This window comes from Jaculus jaculus, chromosome 17 (genome assembly GCF_020740685.1).
Source record: "Jaculus jaculus isolate mJacJac1 chromosome 17, mJacJac1.mat.Y.cur, whole genome shotgun sequence".
NCBI lineage: Eukaryota > Metazoa > Chordata > Mammalia > Rodentia > Dipodidae > Jaculus > Jaculus jaculus.
In genome coordinates, this window is record NC_059118.1 from 56,206,121 (window position 1) to 56,229,366 (window position 23,246).

At 47.6% G+C, this 23,246-nt stretch overlaps 1 protein-coding gene across 1 annotated transcript; it reads right to left on the minus strand.

Moving 5' to 3' along the window:
- Positions 1–870: 870 nt before the first annotated feature.
- Positions 871–22,913, minus strand: Cd83 (CD83 molecule). The gene is made up of 5 exons (XM_045136612.1): positions 22,876–22,913; positions 22,674–22,789; positions 6,900–7,131; positions 4,641–4,747; positions 871–2,436 (listed from the first exon to the last, which is right to left on the minus strand). Exons 1-5 carry the CDS (start codon positions 22,910–22,912, stop codon positions 2,308–2,310), a joined length of 621 nt encoding a protein of 206 aa, XP_044992547.1. The 5' UTR covers position 22,913; the 3' UTR covers positions 871–2,307.
- Between the last annotated feature and the right edge of the window lie 333 nt (positions 22,914–23,246).

Sequence of the window (23,246 nt, forward strand, 5' to 3'; positions counted from 1 at the left end):
GGATTGAAAGTGTGCACCACCACACCCAGTTCCTTTCACCTTGGTTTTGCCACTGCAAACACGTCATTTTTTATAATTCTTTGTGTACTTTATTTTTTTATTTTTGAGAGACAGAATATGGGTGTGCTAGAGCCTCCTTCTGCTACAGCAAATGAACTCAGGACGCATGCACCACCTTGTGCATCTGGCTTACATTAGTCATGGGGAATTGAACCTGGGTCCTTTGGCTTTGCAGGCAAGTGCCTCAACCGCTAAGCCATCTCTCCAGCTCAGCAAGCACAAGTCTGTTTTTCTAGCCTCAGGAATCCCGACTCTGCTGTCCATTGCCATTGGCACATTAGACATGTAAACTCCGCACCACTTCTCATTTGGCTTACGTGGGTGCTGGGGATCAAACTCAAGTCAGCAGGGTTGTGGAGCTTGTGCCTTTAGCCACTGACCCATCTCCCCAGTCTCACTATAATGCTTTCATGACCAGGATAATACCTTGCACTTAATAGTTAGGAGTTAAGGACTTAGTTGAGAATCTTGAGTAAAACCTCATGTATTCCAGGTTAAAAAAAAAAAAGACCTGACTTGACACACCTTTCGGAAGTAGGAGAACTCGCTCTGGCTATCCCTCCCACTGTGGTCAAACAGATGGGCACGTTGGCCATGAACTAGCTAGTGGTGGCACAGCCCCAGGACAGATCTGGCAGAGCTCTGTCTGCCATGTGCCCTGACCTCCCAGGGGAAGGACAAGACTCAGGCAATCCTTCGTTTCTATGATTATATCTTGGGTTTTTGTTTCTCTAACGTGTTCACCAGCATTCAAACACTCATCCCAAAGTTTTAGGAATCATTTTAAATGCAAAAGAGAAAAAGCCCCTATTCACGTGCATACCTTTAATAACATGAAAGTAATGACAAAGATGCCGAAACACTGAGTCAGCTCAGGATCCCTTCCCTTCCGCGATCGGATCACTCGCATTAGTGTAAGTGATGCTCACATTATTAAAGGGGAAAAGTCTCTTTGGAAAGCAAGTGGGAAAGGGGTCATGATTATTAGGGAACCCCAAAACTGCCATGTCAGTTTAACATTTGCCAACTCCCTTCTGCCATGGTCCAGGGGGCTCCCCTGCATGCACACCCGTGAGAACTTTCAGCTGGTGCTTCAAGGGCAGACTTGCTCTACGCACTTCCCTGGAGTTCCCATCGAAACTGTGGGAATGTCCTCTCTGTAGCCTTCTTTATTTGGAAGGATGGGACAGGGGAGACATGCAAGGCCTCCCCAGCCCCACATAAAAGCAAAAGCAATGATGACTCCTTGGGGATTTGAACTTGTACAGTGCTTTCAGCTTCTTCAAGCATTCTCACATACAGTATGTTAATGAATCCACGCAACAGCTTTCAGGTTCACAAGTAAGAAAGTAAAAACCACCAGGAACCTGTCCAAGATCATCCGGCAAGACCGAGACAAGTGGGGCTGGGTTCCAGGTAACAAGGTTGGCTCGGCGTTTCCAACAGAGCGCTGCACGGTGCTGGGGCCTGTTAGCCTTGCTCTGCGTTCTGCTCTCTCCAAATCCACTCAGCGTGCTTGTCAGCCAGCAATGCCATCTAACTGGACAGAGTTTTAAGAGAAGAAACATGCTTCTTCAGAAAACACGAAAACCCTTCTTCAGCCAGTAAGTACATATAAAAATAAATGTGGCGTTCTTCTTTATTGCTTCTTTATAGGTGACGTTCCCAGATGAAAAGGCCCTGTTGGGGAATAGTTCACTGACCTCTTATTTCTATGCACACATAACACTCTTCAGTAATGGCAGGGCCTTCACACTGGGAAATTATTTGCTGAATATTTCCCACTGGCTTACAGCTTGGCCTGTCAATTTCTCCCAGATGTGAGACATCTGGGCCAGTGCAACAAAACACGGCAAATTCAAAGAGATGGTTTCCAGATGTGGAAGAGGGCAGCTGTCCTCAGGAGTCTGTCACAGGGCCAGCTCTGGGCACTCAAATTTCCCATGACCTTATTCCACCTGCATCTCACCATAGCTTTTATATGACTGAAAAAGTGCCCAAGAGGTTGACCAGATAGCTGCGTAAAACGCTAAGATAGTAGCCATGGAGAGCGGAGATGGCCCCATGCTTTGTGTGATGTAATGGTGTTTAAGACCCTGCTGGCAGACAGCGGGCTGGGACCCACTGCCAGGTGAAGGACTTCCCGGGAAGGATGCCATCTCAGGGTGCAGCTCATTCTTGTCTTATCCAGGCAACATTCAGGGACGCCAATGTGCCCTTGAATTGAGAAAAATCAAGAGTCTCTCCTCAGACCACTTCTGTCTTGGGAAGAGTCGCTGGGCCCAGATGCTTGCTTGGGGAGGTGACTGGAAGAAAAGCTTGCTCCATGCCAGGTTTAGAAAAATCTGGAAAAATACTCTGCAGTCGTGCAAACTTCTGAAAAAAGATCAAAACAAAAGGCAATTTGAAAAGTGAGTACGTGGGAAGGTGTTATAATTGTCACCATGTAAGTGGCATTCCCTAAGAGCTCAGTGGACATCTTATTCTGGGAGTCTTTGTTATACGCAGTACCTCACTGACTCTACAAGACCCTCAGACTATTTTCCATATGTCTCAGAGCTTTGGTCAGGATATCCTCTGACTGCAGACTTCCATGGTTTCCAGCTTCTGCTGTTGCAGAACATGGGGAAGTCAGTGCCTATGGACGCAGGCACCTGCCAACATGAAACTGATGACAGCCATTTTAAAATGTGCCATCTGGGCTGAAGATGGCTTAGAGGTTAAGCGCTTGCCTGTGAAGCCTAAGGACCCTGGTTCGAGGCTCAATTCCCCGGGACCCACGTTAGCTAGATGCACAAGGGGGCTCACGCATCTGGAGTTCACTTTCAGCGGCTGGCGGCCCTGACGTGCCCATTCTCTCCCTCTCGCCCTCTTTCTCTCTCTCTCTCTGCCTTTCCCTCTGTCGCTCTCAAATAAAAATTTTAAAGTGTATAAGAAAAAAAACTAAAAAAATAAAATGTGCTGCCTGATAATTCTAGTTACCCTCGTGGGAGCAAATAACCCCAGCAATAAGCCCTGTGAGGACAGGAACATGTTTTTACAATGTTTTCTATCCCGTGCAGCATCTAGTGCTTTGTATACACTAGTTACTAACAGAAGTCTTGTTTGGTTTGTGTGTATATACTTTTTAGGTTTTTTAATTTAATTTAATTTAATTTATTTAGAGACAGCAAGAGATGGAGGGGAGAGATAGAGAATTGGCACACCAGGGCCTCAGCCACTATAATCAAAATCCAGATGCTTGTGCCACCTAGTGGGCATGTATGCTTGTCTCACTTTTGCATCTAGCTAACGTGGGATCTGGAGAGTAGAACACGGGTCCTTGGGCGTCACAGACAATCACCTTAACCACTAAGACATCTCTCCAGCTCTATTTTTTTTAATAAAGCCCTTACTTTATTTATAGCACATGCCTAGTATACCACGTATACTAGACCCTATATTTGATCCATGATACCCACCAAAAAGAAAAATCACTTTAAGAATTCTTTTCATATTAATTCACATAGATCATTCTTTCAGAAACTGATAGCATCCAGAAAAATCTTAGTGCATTAGTCAATGGCTCAGTATAAAATCATGATCTCATCTTTGATTATGGAAGACTCAGTATTCATCTTGCTGAAATGTTTGTTTTTGAATAAATTGATTTCCTTTTTTTTTTTTTTTTTTTTTTTTTTTTTTAGTTTTTTGAGATAGGGTCTCACTCTAGCCCAGGCTGACCTGAAATTCACTATGTAGTCTCAGGGTGGCCTTGAACTCATGGCACCCCCTCCTGCCTTGGCCTCCTGAGTGTTGGGATTAAAGGCATGCACGATCACACCTGGCAGATTTACATTTTTTGATTGACATGTAATAACTGTATTGGGTGACATGCAATGTTTGTTGGCTGGTATCTACAACAGAAATCAGGGACAGGTGTGCACAGCCAGAGAACCAGGTGACTGGACATAGGGGCACAGTGGATGACAAAACCCAGCCCTGGAATAGTGCCTGAAGGGGTCCGTCCTGGACCCTGTGTCACTAGCCTTTCTGGTGGCCCTGAGGCACATGGGATAGGTTACTTCCCAGCAGGTAAGGGTCACGGTGACCCTTCCAGGTGAACAGCCTACAGAAGTGTCAAGCTGGAGCCCGGGACCAAGAGCACAAGAGAATATCTAGAATGCCCAAGTGCCTCCGGCTACTTCCACCGCAGGGACAGTCGCCGTGCTCCTCTGCTCTGACTTCTTGGGGTCACCTACTAAAATATAAGTGGGGAACTACAAAGAGAAAACAGAGCAGACAAATAGGACTAACCCAGTCCTGGAAGAGTAAAACCTCTGTCCTGGGATGACACTGTGGCTGTTACGACAAGGCCTGGGGTCCTCAGTGGGGTCCTCGGGCCTACCTCAAGCTCCCTCCACCAGGACTCCTAGGGAGTTTCCTGGCCACTGCCTGGATGGGGCTCTCAGGAGCCCAGCATTCAGAGAATAACCTCTCTCTCCAGTGTTCAGCGACGCACACCAGCTCCAGGATGCATGTGCATTGGCAGCCCCCAGGTGACCGGTTCACAGTAACAGATGTGTTCAGCAGATACTTACGCAAGTGAAAATGATGAGCGTTAGGTAGAAAATGACCAGAGAGAAGAGCAAAACGATCTCAGCTCTGTACTTCCTAAAAGTTGTTTCTTTAGGCTCCTTAGGACATCCTTGAAAACACAACAAAAAAGTAATATACAAAGACATTTTAATTTTTTTGTTTATTTTTATTTATTTATTTGAAAGTGAGAGAGAGAGAAAGAGGCAGAGAGAGAGAGAATGGGCACGCCAGGGCCTCCAGCCACTGCAAAGGAACTCTAGCTGTGTGCGCCCCCTGTGCATCTGGCTAACGTGGATCCTGGGGAATTGAGCCTTGAACCGGGGTCCTTAGGGTTTACAGGCAAGCGCTTAACCGCTAAGCCCTCTCTCCAGCCCTATGAAGACATTTTAATTGGCCTTTTCTATCCTGCTCTGCTCCTTCCTCTGGTCTTACCAAGCCCCATGCCCAGCCTCACGGCTGTCCTCTCAAGGAAGGCTCATCACAGCAGCAGCGAGCGCTCACTGTGGCACTGTGTGGTCCACGTGGCATCTCCCAAGCATCCAGGGCAAGTCTGAGCATACCTACTTTACAGACGCAGAGCCGAGCCCAAAGAGGCTAAGGACAGGCAGGCAGCAGGGCCAGGCTCAGCCTCCTCCTGCTCCTTCCTGTCTTCGCAGCAGACGCTGGCTCCTTCCTGGCTCTTCCCCTCATATCAGGTGAACCACCGTATTAAACATTCATGACGGTTCATCCATCGTGTGGCTTTGTGGACTGCTAGGTGGTAGCCTCGCCAAGAGGACTCAGGCCATGAAACAAGGCAAAGGAGCCCACCATTACCCAAGAAATCAGACTTTTTAAAATTATTTTTTTTTGAAGTGAGGTCTCATCTAGCTCATGCTGGCCTCCAACTTGGTATGGAGCTACGAATGTCCTTGAACTTGTAATTCTTCTGCCTCCACATACCAAGTGCTAGGATTACAAGTGTGAGCCAGCATGCCCAGGTTTATGCAATGCCAGGGATTGGGCAGAGAGGGCCTCTTGCATGCTAGACAAGCTTTACTAGCTAAGCTCCAACTCCCCCCAACTGGAGTTCTTATAGAAGGCCAGTAAGCAGGGCTAGATGGATGGCTTAGTGGTTAAGGCGTTAGCCTGCAAAGCCAAAGGACCCAGGTTCGATTCTTCAGGACCCACGTTAACCAGATTCACAAAGGGGCACATGCATCTGGAGTTCCTTTGCAGTGGCTGGAGGCCCTGGTGTGCCCTTTCTCTCCCTCTCTCTCTCCCCCACCCTCCCTCTCTCTCTCTCTCTCTCTCTCTCTCTCTCTCTCTCTCTCTCTCTCTCTCCTTTTCTCTCTCAAATAAATAATAAAAAAGGACAGTAAGCACAGGCTGGAGGGCACAGCTCTGTCCAGACATTGAAGTCTGTGGCTACAGCCCAAGAGGAGAAGGGAGGCTCCACCAGGAACACCCATGGAAAGACGATGGTCTCGGCCTATCCAAGGACAATACCCGACGTCTGGCTTGCACTATGGTGAAGCTGCTAATGGGACCTCCTTACAGGCCAGGCGGCATCAGGCAGATGATAGCGGTGATTCCTCCAGTGGAGGTTATGGCTGTGAGAGTGAATTCAAAGTTGCTTTCAGTTGTCTCAGGCTAGATCCCCAAGGTTTGTAACTCATGAAAAACCTTGGAGCCACTGTCCTGGGGTCCTCCACACTGATTGATCATTCAGTCTGCCCCCAAAACTGTACTTAGCATCTCAATGCAATACCTTCTTTAACCCTTGCAGCAAGCCTGTGTTTGGAAGATGTTATTATACCCATTTTAAATATAAGAGAATTGAGCAGATCAGTGGCATGCTCAAGGCCACACGCTAATAAGTGGCAGAGTTAACAGATGCACTAGATGAAAGTGACTCCAGTCTGACCTTTTATGTCGCAGGGCGAGGAAAAGGAGAGGTGATCGGCTCTCCCCTGGTCATTTCCTCTCTGCTGCCTGCAGACTCCCTCCTGCAAGGCTGTTCTCATTTGTCAGTCATGTGAATAATATTCATTGAGGGCCTACTGTGTGCTGGACAAGCAGAGAACAAGACAGACGCTCTTGCTCTTCGTGGGGATACGGGCATTAATCCCATCCATACGTTGCAAGGCAGCTGAACTGTGTTATGAGGGCAGGAAACTAGAGCAAAGGACTAGAGATTGGGATGAATATAAGGTAGGGATGTGTGTGTGTGAAGCACACCACTCACTCGGTAAGAAAACAAGCCCAACAGGTCACCTCACCTGTCACCTTCAAAATCACCGTGCCACTGAGGTTCCTCTGGCCTCCAAGCTCCTGCAGAGCACACCTGTACGTCCCCGAGTTGCAGCTGGTGGTGTTCAGGATCTTCAGGGAATAGGGTCTCTTCCTGGGGGCCTCGGCGGAGCTATTTTGCCCCCCGTGCTGGGCGTGTGGTCCGCTGTGGTGCCAGCCTTCCTGGGGGGACTCCAGTCTCTCATCACCGCCCTCTGAGAGCTGCCAAGAAGCAACCACAGCATGTCCTTCTCACTAATGGGAACCAAGATTCCACAACTTGTTTTCACAGAAGTGTCCAAAATGCATGTTTCTTAAGGAAGACGTGATGCTTTTGTTTTGTTTTATATGTGTGAACTCTGGGGGAGAAGAAAATCTATAAAAACCGTTCAAGCCTATATTTGCTTTGGAGCAAGATCAGACCACACTGGAGCACCAGGACCCCACCCACAGCCTGCAGCCTGCAGCTAGTTCCGTTAATGAAGCTTTGAGTATCCCTCCGAGTTGGATTTTGTTCCTGTCAGTTCTCCACTAAATGTTCTCTTGTTTTCTTCCGAAGCCAGCTCACTCGCTGACTGGTTCTTAATTTGGGAGGCCAACCTTGTACTTGGAAAAGTTCCTAAATTGGTTAAGATAATTGTCAGAAAACCCTTTGAAACCAGAGGTAACAGATGTGCGATATTTCCTGTAAACAACCACCTTGTTCTTCAAGGACTGGTTTTCCTTGTCATGGCCAAGGTTAAGGAAATGTACCATGCTTTATCTCTCTACTAAGGCAGGAAGACAGCTGAGGAAAATGCCACGTGAAGGCTTACTGGGCAGTCATGTTAAAGCACGCATGGAAGAGCCCACACCCTGGACAGGCCAACCTTACCCAGGTAGATTCTCAGGTGAATCAAGCAATCTAATTGATTTTTTTTCTTCCTCAATGGTTGTTGGGATTCAGACAAGAAGTTTTCAGCAGCTCTTATTCCAAGACGTGGCATACACCACATTCACCATCTAGTCTCTCTCCTGGACATATATCTCATTTGAGTTCACTAACTGTTTCCCCAAGCAGTAAGGCAAACCATTCATGGCCTTCAGGGCTCACGGTGGCCTGTCAGAAAGGGCATCATAGCCCAGCAGCTATGACACTGTCCTTAGCTGCTTGGCTGGGACTGGCAGGAAGGCCTGGGTCAGGTGGCATCCCTTTTGTGTCCCGAGCATTGTAACAGCCAAGATCTGCGTTAAGGAAAAGGACCAGGTCAGCAGATCTCTGAAAGGGCACCATCCAATGGAGAATGTCCTATGAGTGAGTGAAGGGACACTCTATGTTGCTCTGCTCTGACATTCAGAGGAAACTCTGGCAGAGAAACAGATAAGCAAGGGATGAAGTCACCCTATGAAAGAAAATGTGCGCCTATGTGATAATACAGAGAGAGAGAGCCCTGTTTAACTTAGGAGGCCAGACACTACAGCTCTCAGCGCCCCGGCACTCCTATGGGGTGGGCTACAGCGACATCTGCTGGCAGATCTGTGCTCACTCCTAGCACCACGCGAAGGCGAATGGTTCTTCTGCTAAGTCTACGAACATAAATCCAATTTCTAGACAGTCCTTCTCGTGTTTAAAGGTTCCTTACTAAATAATCAAAAAAATTTTTTCAGGAGGAAGCCAAAAGATTGGGGCCTTTGGGTGTTCAAAAATCACGCACTACAAGCTTGGGGCATGGCTCGGTGTTTAGAGGGGGACGCTTGCAGGCCCAGTGACCGGAGTTGGATCCTACTCAGCATCCACATAAAGCCAGACACAAAGCGCCCCGGGGTCTGAAGTCCCAATGCACATACAGCAATGGGAGGCGGAGCCAGGAGAAGCTGAGGCTGGGAGCGGTAATGGCAAGAAAGACAAGAAGGTAACGGCAAGAAGGCGGAGGCGAGGGGAAGCCCCCGAAGCTGCCCTCTGACCTCCACATGCACAGCCCCCCACACCCATCATGCACATGCACGCGCACGCGCACACACAATAAATCATAAAAATAGGAAAAGATTAAAAAGTAAAGCGTAAGAGCTAGGGACATGACTCAGTGCGCAGAGCACTTGCCACTGCAAACATGAGGATGGCTCCCCTGCCCCCATGTAAAATCAGGCATGGAGGCACACGGCAGCGGCTGGGTGGCACAAACAGGACCCTGGCCCTCCCTGGCTAGCTGGTCTAGCCTAATTGGTGAGTTCCACATTCAGTGAGAGACCCTGTCACACCATGAAAATAAAGAAAGAAACAAGGTGAGAACGACTGAGGAAGAAACTCGACACCAACCCCTGGCCTCTACATGGGTAACGCACATACATGCACATGTGAACACACATAGACAAGTATGTGCACACCACACATACAGACAAGCAAAAGAAGAAAAGGGAGGGAGGGAGGGGAAAAAACAATAAAAGGAGGCAGTTGAGGAATCTTCCAGGAGACATAAAGCATCCAACTGATTCCAGAGCACGTCAGGCTGGAAGCAGCTTTCTACTTTCTTTCTTTCTTTCTTTCTTTCTTTCTTTCTTTCTTTCTTTCTTTCTTTCTTTCTTTATTTATTTAAGAGCGAAAGACAGTTAGAGGGAGAGAGAGAGAATGGGCGCGCCAGGGCTCCCAGCCTCTGCAAACGAACTCCAGACGCGTGCGCCCCCTTGTGCATCTGGCTAACGTGGGACCTGGGGAACCGAGCCTCAAACTGGGGTCCTTAGGCTTCACAGACAAGCGCTTAACCGCTAAGCCATCTCTCCAGCCCAGCTTTCTACTTTCTAAGCTAAAGAAATCCACACAGTGCAGCTCCTTTAGGCTCCCACCTTCCTACCTCCTCTGACTGGACAGAGCTTCCCCTCTTACTGGACCCCCATCTAGCTCAGCCCAGTCTCTGCTCAATCCCATGAATACCCCATGCCCAACTCACTTCTAACTTAATTTCCAGATGCAAATATGACTGCAACAAGCATCTTCACATAAGCTGCCTTTGGTTTTTCTCCTTGGGAGTTCATCCCCCATCCAGAAACCCCTCAGAAAAGCCCATGGGAAAAGTTAAGATCAAAACCTGAAGAGCTCACTGAGGCTGGTGGACATTTGAACAATGGTGCCTATTTTCATAAAGACAATCCCATTATGGAACTAGAGGCTGGGAAATAAGAAGCAAGTTGGCCCAGGAGGTCAGTGCTAGCTGGCAGGAGCCTTCTACCTATTTGCAAAGGAGAAGTCATCTTAAAGCTAGAAAGCTAACCGAATAATAAGTGCTTTGGGGGCTGGGGAGATGGCTCAGCAGTTAAAGGCACTTGCTTGCAAAGCCTGCTGGTTGGGGTTCTAGTATCTAAGTAAAGCCAGACACACAAAGTGGCACACGCATCTGGAGGCCAACTGCAGAGGCAAAAGGCCCTGGCATGCTATATTCTCTCTCATAAATAAATAAAAAATATATATATAAGGTGCATTTGATGGTCAATTTCCAGCCTCTGGTTGTTTTTGTAAAATATGTTGATTTATTTATTTGAGACACAGACAGAAGGAAAGGGAGAGGGGGAGAGAGAGATTGGAAGAAGGAGGAGAAGGAGGAGGAAGGAAGGAAGAGAAAGGAGGAAGGAGCGAAGGGGAGGGGAGGGGAGAGGAATGGGCATATCAGTGCCTCTCCCTACTGCAACTGAACTCCAGATATATGTGCCACTCTCTGCAGCTGGCTTATGTGAGTGGCTGGGGAACTGAACCTAAGCCGCAAGGAAGGAAGGGATGAGGGGAAATGAGGGGCAAAGAATGCCTGAGCAACCTCTGCGAAATTCTGACGTTGACGCAGCGCAGCTGTGGGACTCACAAGAAGCAAGGTCACAGGGTCACCTTCCTATCTGCAGAGGGTCACTGAGGACTACACACGCCAAGGCCTCTCGCTAAACAAGTGAACTGTGCACTGCCTCATAACTAAGAAGTTCCCCTCTTGCCCATGGGGAGTCTACTCCGAGACCCCCGGGGGATATCTGAAAGCATGAATAGATCTGAACTCCATCCAGACATGGCTTTTAATCCATCTACGCATACTCGTGACCAAGTTTAATTTGTAAGCAGGGCACGTCGGTTCCGCCCGTATCTCTCACCCGCAAGGGTAATGAACACTCCATCTCGCCTCAGTCCTTGCCACATGCCAAGTCTACGATTTACAGTTAGGGATATGCCCGCGGGCATCTTCCTTTCTCCACGATGCCAGGGTAAAAGATTCATTCTTACCATACACCTTAGGGACCTCAGCATGTGGGGGTTTTCTGTTCTTTTTTTTTCTCTTTTCTTATTGTCACCTTTCCATATCAGGAAGCACTCAAAGCTTCTCTGTCCTATCTGAATCACCAGCATTACTACTCTTGGGCTTTGAGGCCATTGCTCAGTAAAGCACAGGTTCTCTGATACCACGATGGCTACTTAGTAACCAACAAATAGCAAGGATATGCAGAATAGGGAGATGGCTCTCATCTCAGGTGGGACAAAATGTGAGGTGTTATCATGCAGGTCAGAACAGTAAGCGATTTAAAACTGACGGACTGCTTATTTCTGGAGCTTTTTTTTTTTTTTACTTAATATTTTCAGACTGTGGTTAACCACAGGTCACAAACATGGGTGGTGAAATCATGGACAAGGGAGGACCACAGTGAAACATAGAAGACCTTCTGTAAAGTTGTATAGTGTATCTGGAATCTTCAACAGCCCACCCTCTAGTTTCAAGTTCTAGGTATTTATAATGTCTGTTCCCCTTCCTTTTGCCATTTCAAAATATAATTTCTAATATGTATATATATATATGTATGTACATATATTTATGTATGTATATACTTTTTTCTCATGCATATACACCTGAGCCATGGGAGACTTGCCTGCCATTGCAAAAGAGCAGCAGTTCTTTTTTAAAAAGATATTTTGTTTACTTATTTATTTGCATGGAGGAAGAAAGATACAGAGAGAAAAGAGACAGAGAAAATGGACGCACCAGGGCCTCCAGCCTCTGCAAATGAACTCCAGATGCATGTGCCACCTTGTGCATCTGGCTTTATGGGGTTACTGTGGAATCAAACCCAGGTTGTTAGGCTTTGCACACAAGCGCTGAGCCATCTCTCCAGCCCCAGATTAGTAGTATGTATACATATATATATTTTTTTTTTTCAAGGTAGGGTCTCCCCTAGCCCAGACTGCCCTGGAATTCACTGTGCGGTCTTAGGGAGGCCTCGAACTTACAGCAATCCTCCTACCTCTGCCTTCCAAGTGCTGGGATTGAAGGCGTGCCCCACCACACCTGGCAGCAGTTCTTATATTAACGGTGCATGTTCAAAACAAGGGTAAAATTGCTCACGTTCAACTGTTTCGTTTAAAACTTCGACTGATCCTGAATGGGTATGCGGCCAGGCACACAGTCACCACCAGGTGAAGTGAGCCAGCCGTGGCAGGGGCAGCTCCAAGGGCAGAAGGGAGGATTCAGAGCAGCAAATGGTCCGCCCTGGACTTCGCTCGTTCTGTGAGCTCCTTCCTACAAGCTGGCTCGAGATCAACTACTGGCAAGGGCAGCTCGTCACTCATTCCAAATCTGAAAGTGTTTCGCTGCTTCTCTGCAAAAGCATTTTAGGAAATAGTAATTTATAACAAAAGGGGCCCTCAGCCTCATTCACAGGCAAGCGTAATGATGGGAGCTATTGGATGCACACTTCACGACGCTAATATTGTGGTATAGAACGCTAAAGCACAACACAATTTGGGCAAATTAATTCCTCAAAACACTCATCCTAATAGTGTTTTATATATCCACACTTCGTGGATTAACTTTTATGCTGACAACTCTTTTTAGTGAATTGGGAGGGGGAAAAAAAAGAAAGCAAAACATGGGATATGTCATTTTCAGAATGCCTAGGGACTTTGACTTGTCTCAAGCCCTCCAATTTGACTCAATAACTTAAATACCGTATTCTTACTCTGAAATAAGGATTTGACTTTAAGAAAACCACAAGACCTAAATTAAAATAAACTGTCTTTCTAATTTGCTGAAAGTCACATCAAGAAAGAGTACGTGAATTGAATGGATTATTTTTTAACGATGGACAAATTTGAACTAGAACAACATAAGAAAATATGGTTGGAACTGAACCAACCTTTCAACCAAAAGCTACTGTGACAAGGACTTTTAAAAAATTAAATAATTTCATCTAAATGTATGCCAACCAGCCAGGCATGACAGTACAGGCCTGTAATTCTAGCTATTCAAGAGGCTGAAGCAGGAAGATTACAGGTTCAAGGACAGCTCTGATACCCTGTCTCAAAATAAAAAGGAAGACAGTTCAGAAGCAGACGGCTTACCCAGCGTATGTGAGTTCTAGGTTCAATAACACAGCACACATGTACCAAAAAAAAAAAAAAAAAAAAAAAAAAAAACCATAAACAAAAGGACACAGCATACAGAGTCTCTTAGAGGACTCCGCATGTCGGGAAAGCAAAAAGCTTTCGCCACAAGTCTGACCTTAGACATTAGATCTGCTAAAACTGATGAAGTATAATTAAAAGTACTTGCATTACAAGCCTGCCAGCCCAGGTTCAACTCCCTTGCACCCAAGAAAAGTTGGGAGCACAGCAATGCATGCCTCTGAGATCTGAGGTCACAAAGACCTACAGCAATGTAAGGCAGAGCCAGGAGAATCCAGAAACTCACTCCACAAAGCGAAGCAGCAAAAACCAAATAATCAAGGGTAACAGGCAAGCACCTCAAGGCTGGTTAACTTGCAGAACGTGACATCAAGACCTCCACACACATGCGCCATGATACAGGCACACATACATATGTACAGATACACACATTTTTTTTTTTAAAAAAAGGGTTTTCTTTTGAGAGGAAAAAATGTGGGCATGTTCAGAGATATGTAAACATTTCATTGAACAATTTGATAAAATATATTTAAAACTAGAGACTAGGTATCTAAAGTTGTCATTAAATTAATCTGATATATTCCAAGCACATTGGGACAGCTTTTTTTTTAATGGCATTTCTGTGCACTAACATTCAGGTACCTTGGTTTCTAACTCAATTAAAGTGCCAATATAATCCCCATTCATCATAAAAACGACTCTTCATAATGTGCAAAATAGTTTGGCTCGAAGGTTGATGTCATAATGAGGGTAAAATGTATGAGCATTAACGTCGTTTTTTTCCTAAGTGTAGTTTTATTAGAAAAATGATTTTCCACTTTGAAATTTACTGGGTTTAACAGACAGAGTGGGATTTACCGCTGTTAACAAGAGTTATGAGCATCGCAGAGGCAGCCTAATTAAGAGCACAGGCTTTGGAGTGGGACAGAGCTAGAGCCATCCCCAGCCCTCCCTCCCTCCCCTCCTCCCTCCCTCCCTCTCTCCTGTAGATCCTGCTTCTCTGAACCACTCTCCCAGTTTGTTCACTTTCCCGTATCCCCCCTGGCGGGGGGGGGGGGGCTGGATCCCAGAGTGGGTGTGAAGATATTTACCCGGATGTGGTGAGACCCTGAGCATGGCATGATCACGTGAAAAGCCCTGGCAATGTTACTACCCTTTCTTTTCTGCGATATAACCATGGTTTCATTCGGCATGCTACACAGCTCTTCCCATGCGGAAAGTGCTAAGAATGGATTTTCTGAATAAAGGAGTAAATTTGAGAAACAATGAGAAAGTAAAGAGAACACTGGCTTTGAAATCAAAAAGCTTAAAAGTCAGGGCTGGGGAGAGAGTTCAGTGGGTAGTGTTTGCCGTACAAGCAGAAGGACCTGAGTTGGTTAAGATCCCCAGTACCCATAGAAAATGGTGGGCACGATGGAGCATGCCTATTATGCTAGTGCTGGGGAGGCAGAAGCAAGGAAGATTCCCGAGGCCTCCGGCTAACCGTAGTGGAATTGGTGAGCTCTACATGCAGTGAGAGAACCTGTTTCAAAAAGTCAGATGGAAAACAACTGAAGAAGACACCTAACATCAACCTCAGGTTTCCACAAGGATGTGTGCACACACATATGGACACACACACACACACACACACACACACACACACAGAAACTGTATATGCCAACATACACATACATTCACACCACACATACATACACAAGCCAGAAAAACAACCTTGAAGTTCATTCCCAGCCTCTGCGCTAGCTGACTGGGTCATCTTCAGAAAATCACATTATCTTTGAGTTTCATTTCCTTGTCTGGAAAGGGTTTATTATAAAAATCAAATGCGAAAGCACATTCCAGGTGCTATATAGTTGGAAGTGCTGGTAATAGAAAATGTTATTTTGGTTGATTTCTTCCCAATCCATATTCTGTTATTTCGTACAGTAGATATGCCCTGGATCCTTTCTGGCCAGGTTGTCCAACAAGCCTCAACCTAACTGTCTAAGAAGAAATTATTTTCTTGCCCACATTGTCTCCTAAATGCCCATATCATTCGGAATTTATTCTCTAAAGTACCATCATGGAAATGTGGACAAGCCCTTAGGGGCTAGGACTTGGGGGCAGGGCTGCACCATTCATTCTCCATGCCAACTGTGCTTCTGCTGGCATCTTGTGGGGTCTGCTGGTCCTGAAAGGGCCACCATCATGAGCTTTCAGTTCACGTCCTCTACCAAGCCCGTGGATCTACAGAAAGCCCACTTAACTCAGGTCTGACATCCCATGACTGAGACTGGCTCTGATGGGCACATGACCCGACCAAGGCCCCTGTGAACAACCAGACATTCACTAATCTAGCAGAAGAATCATAATCCTTTCTTTCTCACTGTTTCTGGGAAGATGTGCAAGTCTGCAGCTATCAGCTTCTCTCTCTCCCTGACAGGTAGTTACAGTAAAGCCAACATTAAGGACAGAAAGTGTTGAGAGATGAGATGTCACCAAGCCCAGGGGACAGTTATGAACCTCTAAGTCTCACAGTATTTGCTTGCTGTTCTGCCATGTGAGTGTGACACACAGGGACTCTGTCCACATGGCTGCAGCCTTGGAACCAGCCGTGTGTTTCCCCCTGGACCCATGCTCTTTCATTTCTCACAGAATGACATTTTAGGCCTGACTGAATTCAGAACTGTGCTCTCCACAGCTGACCTACAAAGCCTGGTCCAAGGGGGTTACAGTCAGTTGATGGTGACTAGCATCCTTCCTCCCCCAAAGGTTTCCCCCATAATCCTAGCCAGTTGCCAGCTCTTCTGGAATTTCCCCTCTCTGGAGAACTAGGAGAGGAATATGCAATAGACTAGGTGGTGCCCCAGTAAAAGGTCAAGTGATATTAATAAGCCTCAGGCTTCAGAGTTAGGACTAGCTCTACCTGGCACACACACTGTCGCCCTGCGTATCTCAGTGCAAAACAAAACAAAACAGAAATACAAAGGCATGCTTAAGGACCTAAAGACTCTTGAGAAAGGATTTCTGGCTCCGCTCTCTGCAGCGTTCTACTCAGGAATGCTGGTAGAAAATTTGAGATCACTGCAGAAGAAGCCAGAAAGGAACCGTGGAAACAGCTTTAAAGAAACCCCTTTTCTAGGTAATGCATCCAATTTTAGTCCTGTCCTACATAATACCTTCTCCTCCGTCACTGAAAACCCTTGCAAGCTTCCTCCTTTTCATGCAGTGACATAAGCAAGACCGTAACAGAAAATGCGGTCCTTATGCGATCCTGGTTCCCCTTGTTTCTGTGAAAACACATGAGGTCTCTGTCTGCTTCTCTGTTTAAGTCTTGCTGCCTTCATCTTACTGCCTTTCAAGCTGAAAGATTTTTAACCAATATTCTGTTCAACCATTGTCAAAACTTCAGTGAGGGTCTGGGAAAATGGCTCAGTCAGTCACATGCTTGCTGTGCGGTACGCCCATGTAAAAGTCAGGTACAGTGGTGCATGCCCGTCACCCCAGCACTGGGGAGACAGAGACAGGAAGATCCCTAGGGACCGCTGGGTGGCTTCTCTAGCCAAATGGGCAATCTCTAGGTTCAGTGAGGTATCCTGTCTAAAAACAACAAGGTGGAAAGAGATTAAGGAAGACACCCAGCGTTGACCTCTGACCTAAACACACGTAAACACCTCAGCAATCCACTATTCTCAGCTGGCTGAGACTTCTTCTCACTCTGAGGCATCCTCATCCTTCCTTGCCCATTCTGCTGTGGAACAACATGGATCAGACCAGTAATCAATAAAAGCTAGCTGGGTATGGTGGCACACATCTCTGATCCCAGAATTTGGGAAGCACAGGCAGGAGGATCGCAGTGAGTTCAAGGCCACCCTGAGGCTACAGAGTGAATTCTAGGTCAGCCTGAACTAGAGTGAGACCCTACCTTCAAAAGAAAGAGAGAGAGAGAAAGAAAGACAGAGACTAAGGAGGCAGGACATATTCGAGCTTCCATTGAGCTCACCTGGTGGGAATGTCAATGCCATGAAAGAAGGAAGGCTTCCCAGAGACTTATCTCCTGCAGTGAGTTCCACTTTTTCCACTACTTTGAGAAATGTACTTTTCTTAGGTCTGCATGACATCATTTTCTTTGCTGAAAATTTTTCAGTTTTCAGCAAATTCTTCAAAAATTACTGCCAAAATGTAAGTCGCAACTCATTAGAGTTTGGCATTCAAGGTCCTTTGCAATCTGTCTGAACCCTACTTTCTGTCATTATCTCTGTGTCCTGCGGTATCATTTCCATTACTAGCTATTCTACTCATCACCCCCAAGGCTTTGTGGGTCCCCATCCGTGGGGGGGGGGTAGTGTTTAGGCCAGAAGTTGACATGGGTTATCTTCCATAATCCCTCTCCACTTTATTTATTGAGACAGCTTCTCTCACTTGAACCCATAGATGGCCAAAGCCCAAGCACTGGGATACCAAGCAGGCTGCTGAGCGTACCCCGCATCCACGTGGATGCTTGATACCCAAACTCGGGTCCGCGTGCCCGCATGACAAGCACTTTACTGACTGAGCGATCTCCCCAGCCCCTCCCACTGAGTGTACTTAGGACAGCCATCTGGCAAATTTTCTGAGTTGATTTGGGACTGGCCAGTGCCAGGCCTAGGACTTGGCACACATTTGGGACTTTGCTAAATAATGCAAGTATGGATATGAAAGCTATCTGAAAACCAATTTTACACTTTTCACAGTGTGAGCTCGTTCCAGCAAGCCAAGGAGGGCACGTGCCAATGGGCCCAGTAGGATGTGCCTTTGGTTCTAATATGCATATGGCTTTTACATGAAGTTTTCGGTTCTTCTAAAGCTAATGTGGAAATGTTTCCTTTTTCTCCTAAAAATATTATTAAATCCAGTGTCGGCAGACATCATTCTAGAGTCAGAGAAAAACAATGAGTGGCACCTGTCAGCTCCTGCATGGAGCCATTGGGGTGCACGGGCTTTGGCTCTTCTGAGCCCCTGGCCTGCTAGCGATGGAGAACGTAACTCCACTCAATAGGATTTATCAACATACAGGGGAGAGAGCTTCCCGAGCAGTCCAGGGCAAGAGACGCAGGTGTTGTGGCCACCCTTGGGGGGTCTGCAGCCTCACACAAGCCATCACCCTGCTGTCCCACAGGTCCCTTGACATGAATGTCAGAAACAGAACACGTCTCAGGACTGCCCATGATCTTGCCCCAGCTGGGCTTTTCTGACGCTAAGTTCAAGTCTGACCTCTGCTCTGCAATCACTGTCTCACTTCCCCTTTCCCCCGTCCTTTGGAAATCATCTCACTAGAGCGTGTCTTGTGACACCTGGCTGTCCTCGCCCCTCACCATCTCCAGGGCTGACCCTAGGTGTATCCTCTTTGCCTCTGAGCAGCTTGGCAGAGCTTCCGGCATTCTACAGGATGGCACTGCATCTGCCTGGTGACCACTTGTTCTTACTAGAGAAGGACCCTGACCGCAGACACCACACTGTCCCTCCAATACCACAGCGTAAGCAAACATCACCGTCAGCAACAAGAGTGAATGGCCAAAGTCTTTCTGCACATGTTCTCAAGACATCTCCCCCACTAAACCACCATCTAGTGTGGCTTTAAAAGCTAAACTAGGGTTGGAGAGATGGCTTAGTGGTTAAGCACTTGCCTATGAAGCCTAAGAACTCCGGTTCGAGTCTTGATTCCCTAGTAACCCACGTAAGCCAGATGCACAAGGTGGTGCATGCCTCTGGAGTTGGTTTGCAATGGCTGGAGGCCCTGGTGCGCCCATTCTCTGTCTCCTTCTCTCTCCCTCTCTGCCTCTTTCTCTGTCTGTCTCTCTCAAATAAATAAAGAAAAATAAACAAAAAAATTTTAAGCTAAATCAGAGCTGGGGAGATGGCTTGGCCAGTAAAGTGTTGGCCCTACAAACATGGGGACCTGAGTTCAATCCTTGGTACCTACATAAAACATCAGGCATGGTGATGCACGCCTGTAACCCCAGTGCTGGGGAAGCAAAGGCAGCAAGATCAGGGGCTCAATGACAGCCAGTCTAGCCTAGCTGGTGAGCTCTGGGCCGTTCACAGACCCTCTCAAAGGAGATGGAAGGTGTTCCTAAGAGTAACACTGGAGGTTATACTCTGGATTACACACGCACGCACACACGGGCAAAATTTAAATTAAAAGGCTAAATTGAACTACATTCCCAAAAGATAGCATATGATAATTGTTTCTATTTCCTCTCTAGCACCCATCATGCTTTTAAAGGCACAAGGAAGGAAAGAAGGCAAGTGGAACCCTTGGTGGACTCTAGTTAGGAGGACACTGGCCACAGAAGAAAGAGCTGGCCTCACACGAGCTGGGGTGATGCTCTCGTAGCTTTGGCTTTGCCTTTGATCTCCTGGGCTTGTCTATTCCAGACCCTTCTAGCCTCCTCTCACTGCTTTTTGACCCAGAAGCTAAAACAGACACTGTTCCTGCCCAGCCCATCAATGTTTGTACAAACACTAACTGGGCGCCATCTGCTTGGAGTTTTTGGTCAAAGGAAAACGATCTCTTAAAAGTATGGCTTACACGGGTCACTGGTCAGGCACAAGTCATTGGGCAGTGGCAGGATGCTCTGCGGAGCCAGTGCTAAGTGGAATTTTAAGTGGTGTGTCATTACAGCCACCACTGTGATAACGCAGGAAGCCTGTAAGGATGTGATTCAATGTGACAGACTGAAAACCCACTCCCAGGGGCTCTGCGGCATCTGCCTGGCATACATCCCTCTCCTGTGCACACACAGGTTTTCACCAAGCCAGGATGGGGGGGGGGTACTGTGGTTAAGTGCTTGTTGTGCATGGATAACGATCTCAGTGTGGGTTCCCAGCACCAGCCATAAGCAGGTGAGGCGGCGTGTACACATAACCTCAGTGCTGGGAGGCAGAGACAGGAATGCTACTAGCTAGTTTAGCCTAGCAGAATCGGCGTGTTCCATATTCAGAGACCTTGTCTCAAATAAATAAGGTAGGAACTTGCCACTAATTCAGTACGTTTGCCTTAAGACCCTCCTTATTAGTTTGAACCCCAGCCTGACTCAGGGCTTCAGCCTTCATCCCCTGGTGGAAAGCTGAAGTCCCTCACTGTTCCAATAAACAGTATCTGTAATAATAAAATAAAATAAAAATGAGATAGCCTGTGATAGAGGAAGACACTCAAAGTCAACCTCTGGCCTCCACACACACATGCACATGAATACGTGCGCCCATGTGCATAAACCACGCACGTGCACATGCAGAAATAAATAAAAGCAAAGTCAGGGTGGCGACAAGGAGGAGAGGTGGGGAGAGCTAGGCTGGCCTCGGTTTCAGAGTTAAATCACCCACCTTAAAGCTCAGAAAATAGTGGGGACAGACAAGATGTTTAATGTGTAAAATGAAGTACTTTCAGTGTTTTACCATGGGCCTTATTTCCAGAAGCTTACCGTTTTTGGTATACAAGCACCATCATTGTAAAAGTATAATTACTGAGCTGGAAAATAACCAATGTCTACAGAATATGCAGAGACTTGTCAAGTCCTGGAAGAAATAACATATATCTCTTTCAATATGCTTGATTGGTGGGTTGGCAGCCTCTCTTCTAACCACCAATCCCATGGACGAAGAGGGAGAAAAGCAGACAGACAGAGAATATGAATGAGAATAGACTGCCGTCTTTTTTTTTAAAGACTGTTTTAAGAAACCTTCAGGGCAGACCCTGCAAGAACAGTCACCAATAAACAAGCTCATACGTTATAGAGTTACATCATCAGCTGACATCCAAAGCGAAGCCAAAGGTTAATTGCCATGATTTACTGAACCATTCCAAACGACCCTGCACAAGAAGATTTAACTTGACAACTGTTTGAACTTTATAGTCTGAAATTTCACCCACTTATTTCATGAGTACTTTTTAATTACTCCCTTGGGGATATTAATGATGCCTTCTTCTTCTTTTTTTTTTTTTTAATTATGTCTGAGAGAAATCATGGTTTCTTGTTTTGCTCCTTTCTGGAGATAACTAAGTCCACGCCTGGCTAGCCCAGGGACACTTTGATTTTTCTTTACTCCAAGTAATTAAGGGAGAAAATAAAGATACCGAGATAGTCTTCCAACAACTCCAGATTTGGAATCTGGCAACCTGGTTCAAAGCCCACTTAATTCACTCCCCTGGGCTGTCTCCTCACCTGCAAGGTAGGAACAGTAGTAATTCTGACCTATTCTGTCCAAATTGAAAGAGGAGGATTAAATGATATATGAAAATATTTATTCCCAGAGTCTGGCATATGGTGGACTCTCAAATGTTGTTTTTGCAATATTTTAAAGTGTCGTTTTGAATATGCAAACAATGTTGGAATTGTGTTCTCTGCGCCCACGTGGGGAAAGTGGAGACTAGAAGCATGAGCGATGCTCACTGCCCTACCCGGCCCACAGAGCACAGGGGCCCAGCAATCCACGGTGCCTCACTGGGCAGACCAGGTAGCATCCCTGCGTGCGCTCTGCAGTTAGCAAGGCAAACAGTGGGTCTGGACAGAGATCACTAGGCCAATTACTGCCCTTGGGATCTAACCATTCACTTCACTAATGTGTCTTGTTTTTTAGTGCTGGAGATGGAAGATCTTGTGCATGTCAGGCAAGAATTCTACCCCGGAGATATACTCCCTCGGCCCATGGCAAACCAGTGACGGAGGACGGGGAGACACACACACACACACACACACACGTTCCAATCTTGCTTTGCCAGGCTAAGTAGCCAGACATACACACACACAGGTGTTGACAGCATCTGTTATGATGGGCCAAAGAAGGCCTTCCCTTAATACATGGAAGACAATGTATAGATTTCCTGCATGGTAAGGCAGCAAGTTCCAGAGAAAGCCACCTGCAACTTCATTCACTTGCCTTAAAATGGAGGTGGCTGTAGCAGTAAGGACATTTTAAAAGGGGGTACAAAGGACCCTGAATAGGCTTTAAAACCCCACAGGAATTGCAATCTCGGATGTAAAAAAAAAAAGACTGTTCCAGCAGAAAGGAAACCTTTCAAATGCCTCTGCAACTCCATCCTCAGCAGCGACCAACCCAATCTAGGCCCTTGTGGTTTATTTTCAAGGCCTACTGGCCACACCCACAGGTGGCCCAGGGCAGATACCTAATCCCTTTGAGAACGTCCCACTGGGATCCCCGATGCCAAGCCACCTGGAGGAGATCTTTGGGGGAATCACCTAATGGGCCTCGGAGCTGGATGCGGATGGCAGAGGCGGGTCAGAATGCAAGCTCGGTCTCAGGAGGCGCCCCCACTCCCGACTCCAGCCCCCCGAGGAAGGGGGTCGCCGGGCTCCGGAGCAAACCCCCAGCCGCGGCTTACCTTGGCCCAAGAGACGGCGTAGGAGAGGCTGGGGTCCCAGGGGGCGGTGCACGGCAGGTCGGCCGTCTCGGAGCAAGCCACCTTCACCTCGCGGGAGGCGGGCGCCAGGCTGCAGGCTGCAAGAGAAGAGGGGAGAGCGGCGTGAGCGGGCCCCGGCCCCGGCCACCGCGGCGGGGGAGCGGGCACCGCGCCGGGGACGCACCGCAGCCGAGGAGCAGCAGCCGCAGGCCGAGCGCCATGGCCGGAGCGCCGCCGCCGCGGGGACGCCGCGCTCTTGTACCGCGCGCCCGCCCGGGGACCGCCCCGCGCCCCGGCCCCGGGGACTCCCCGGCGGGCTGGGCGGACGGAAGCGGGTGGCCCGGGCGCCCCCGTCCGCGGCCCCGCCCCCCGCGCGGCCCCGCCCCCCGCGCGGCCCCCGCCCCCCGCGCGCCCCAAGTTCGCGTCGCCGCGGCGAGCAGCGTGTCCGCGGAACGCCCCGTGGCCGCACGCGTGACCCCGGCTCGGTGACCCACACCGCGAGGCCTGCAACCGGCCTCATCGGGCGGGTCGTGCCCATTTCACAGAGGCGAAACC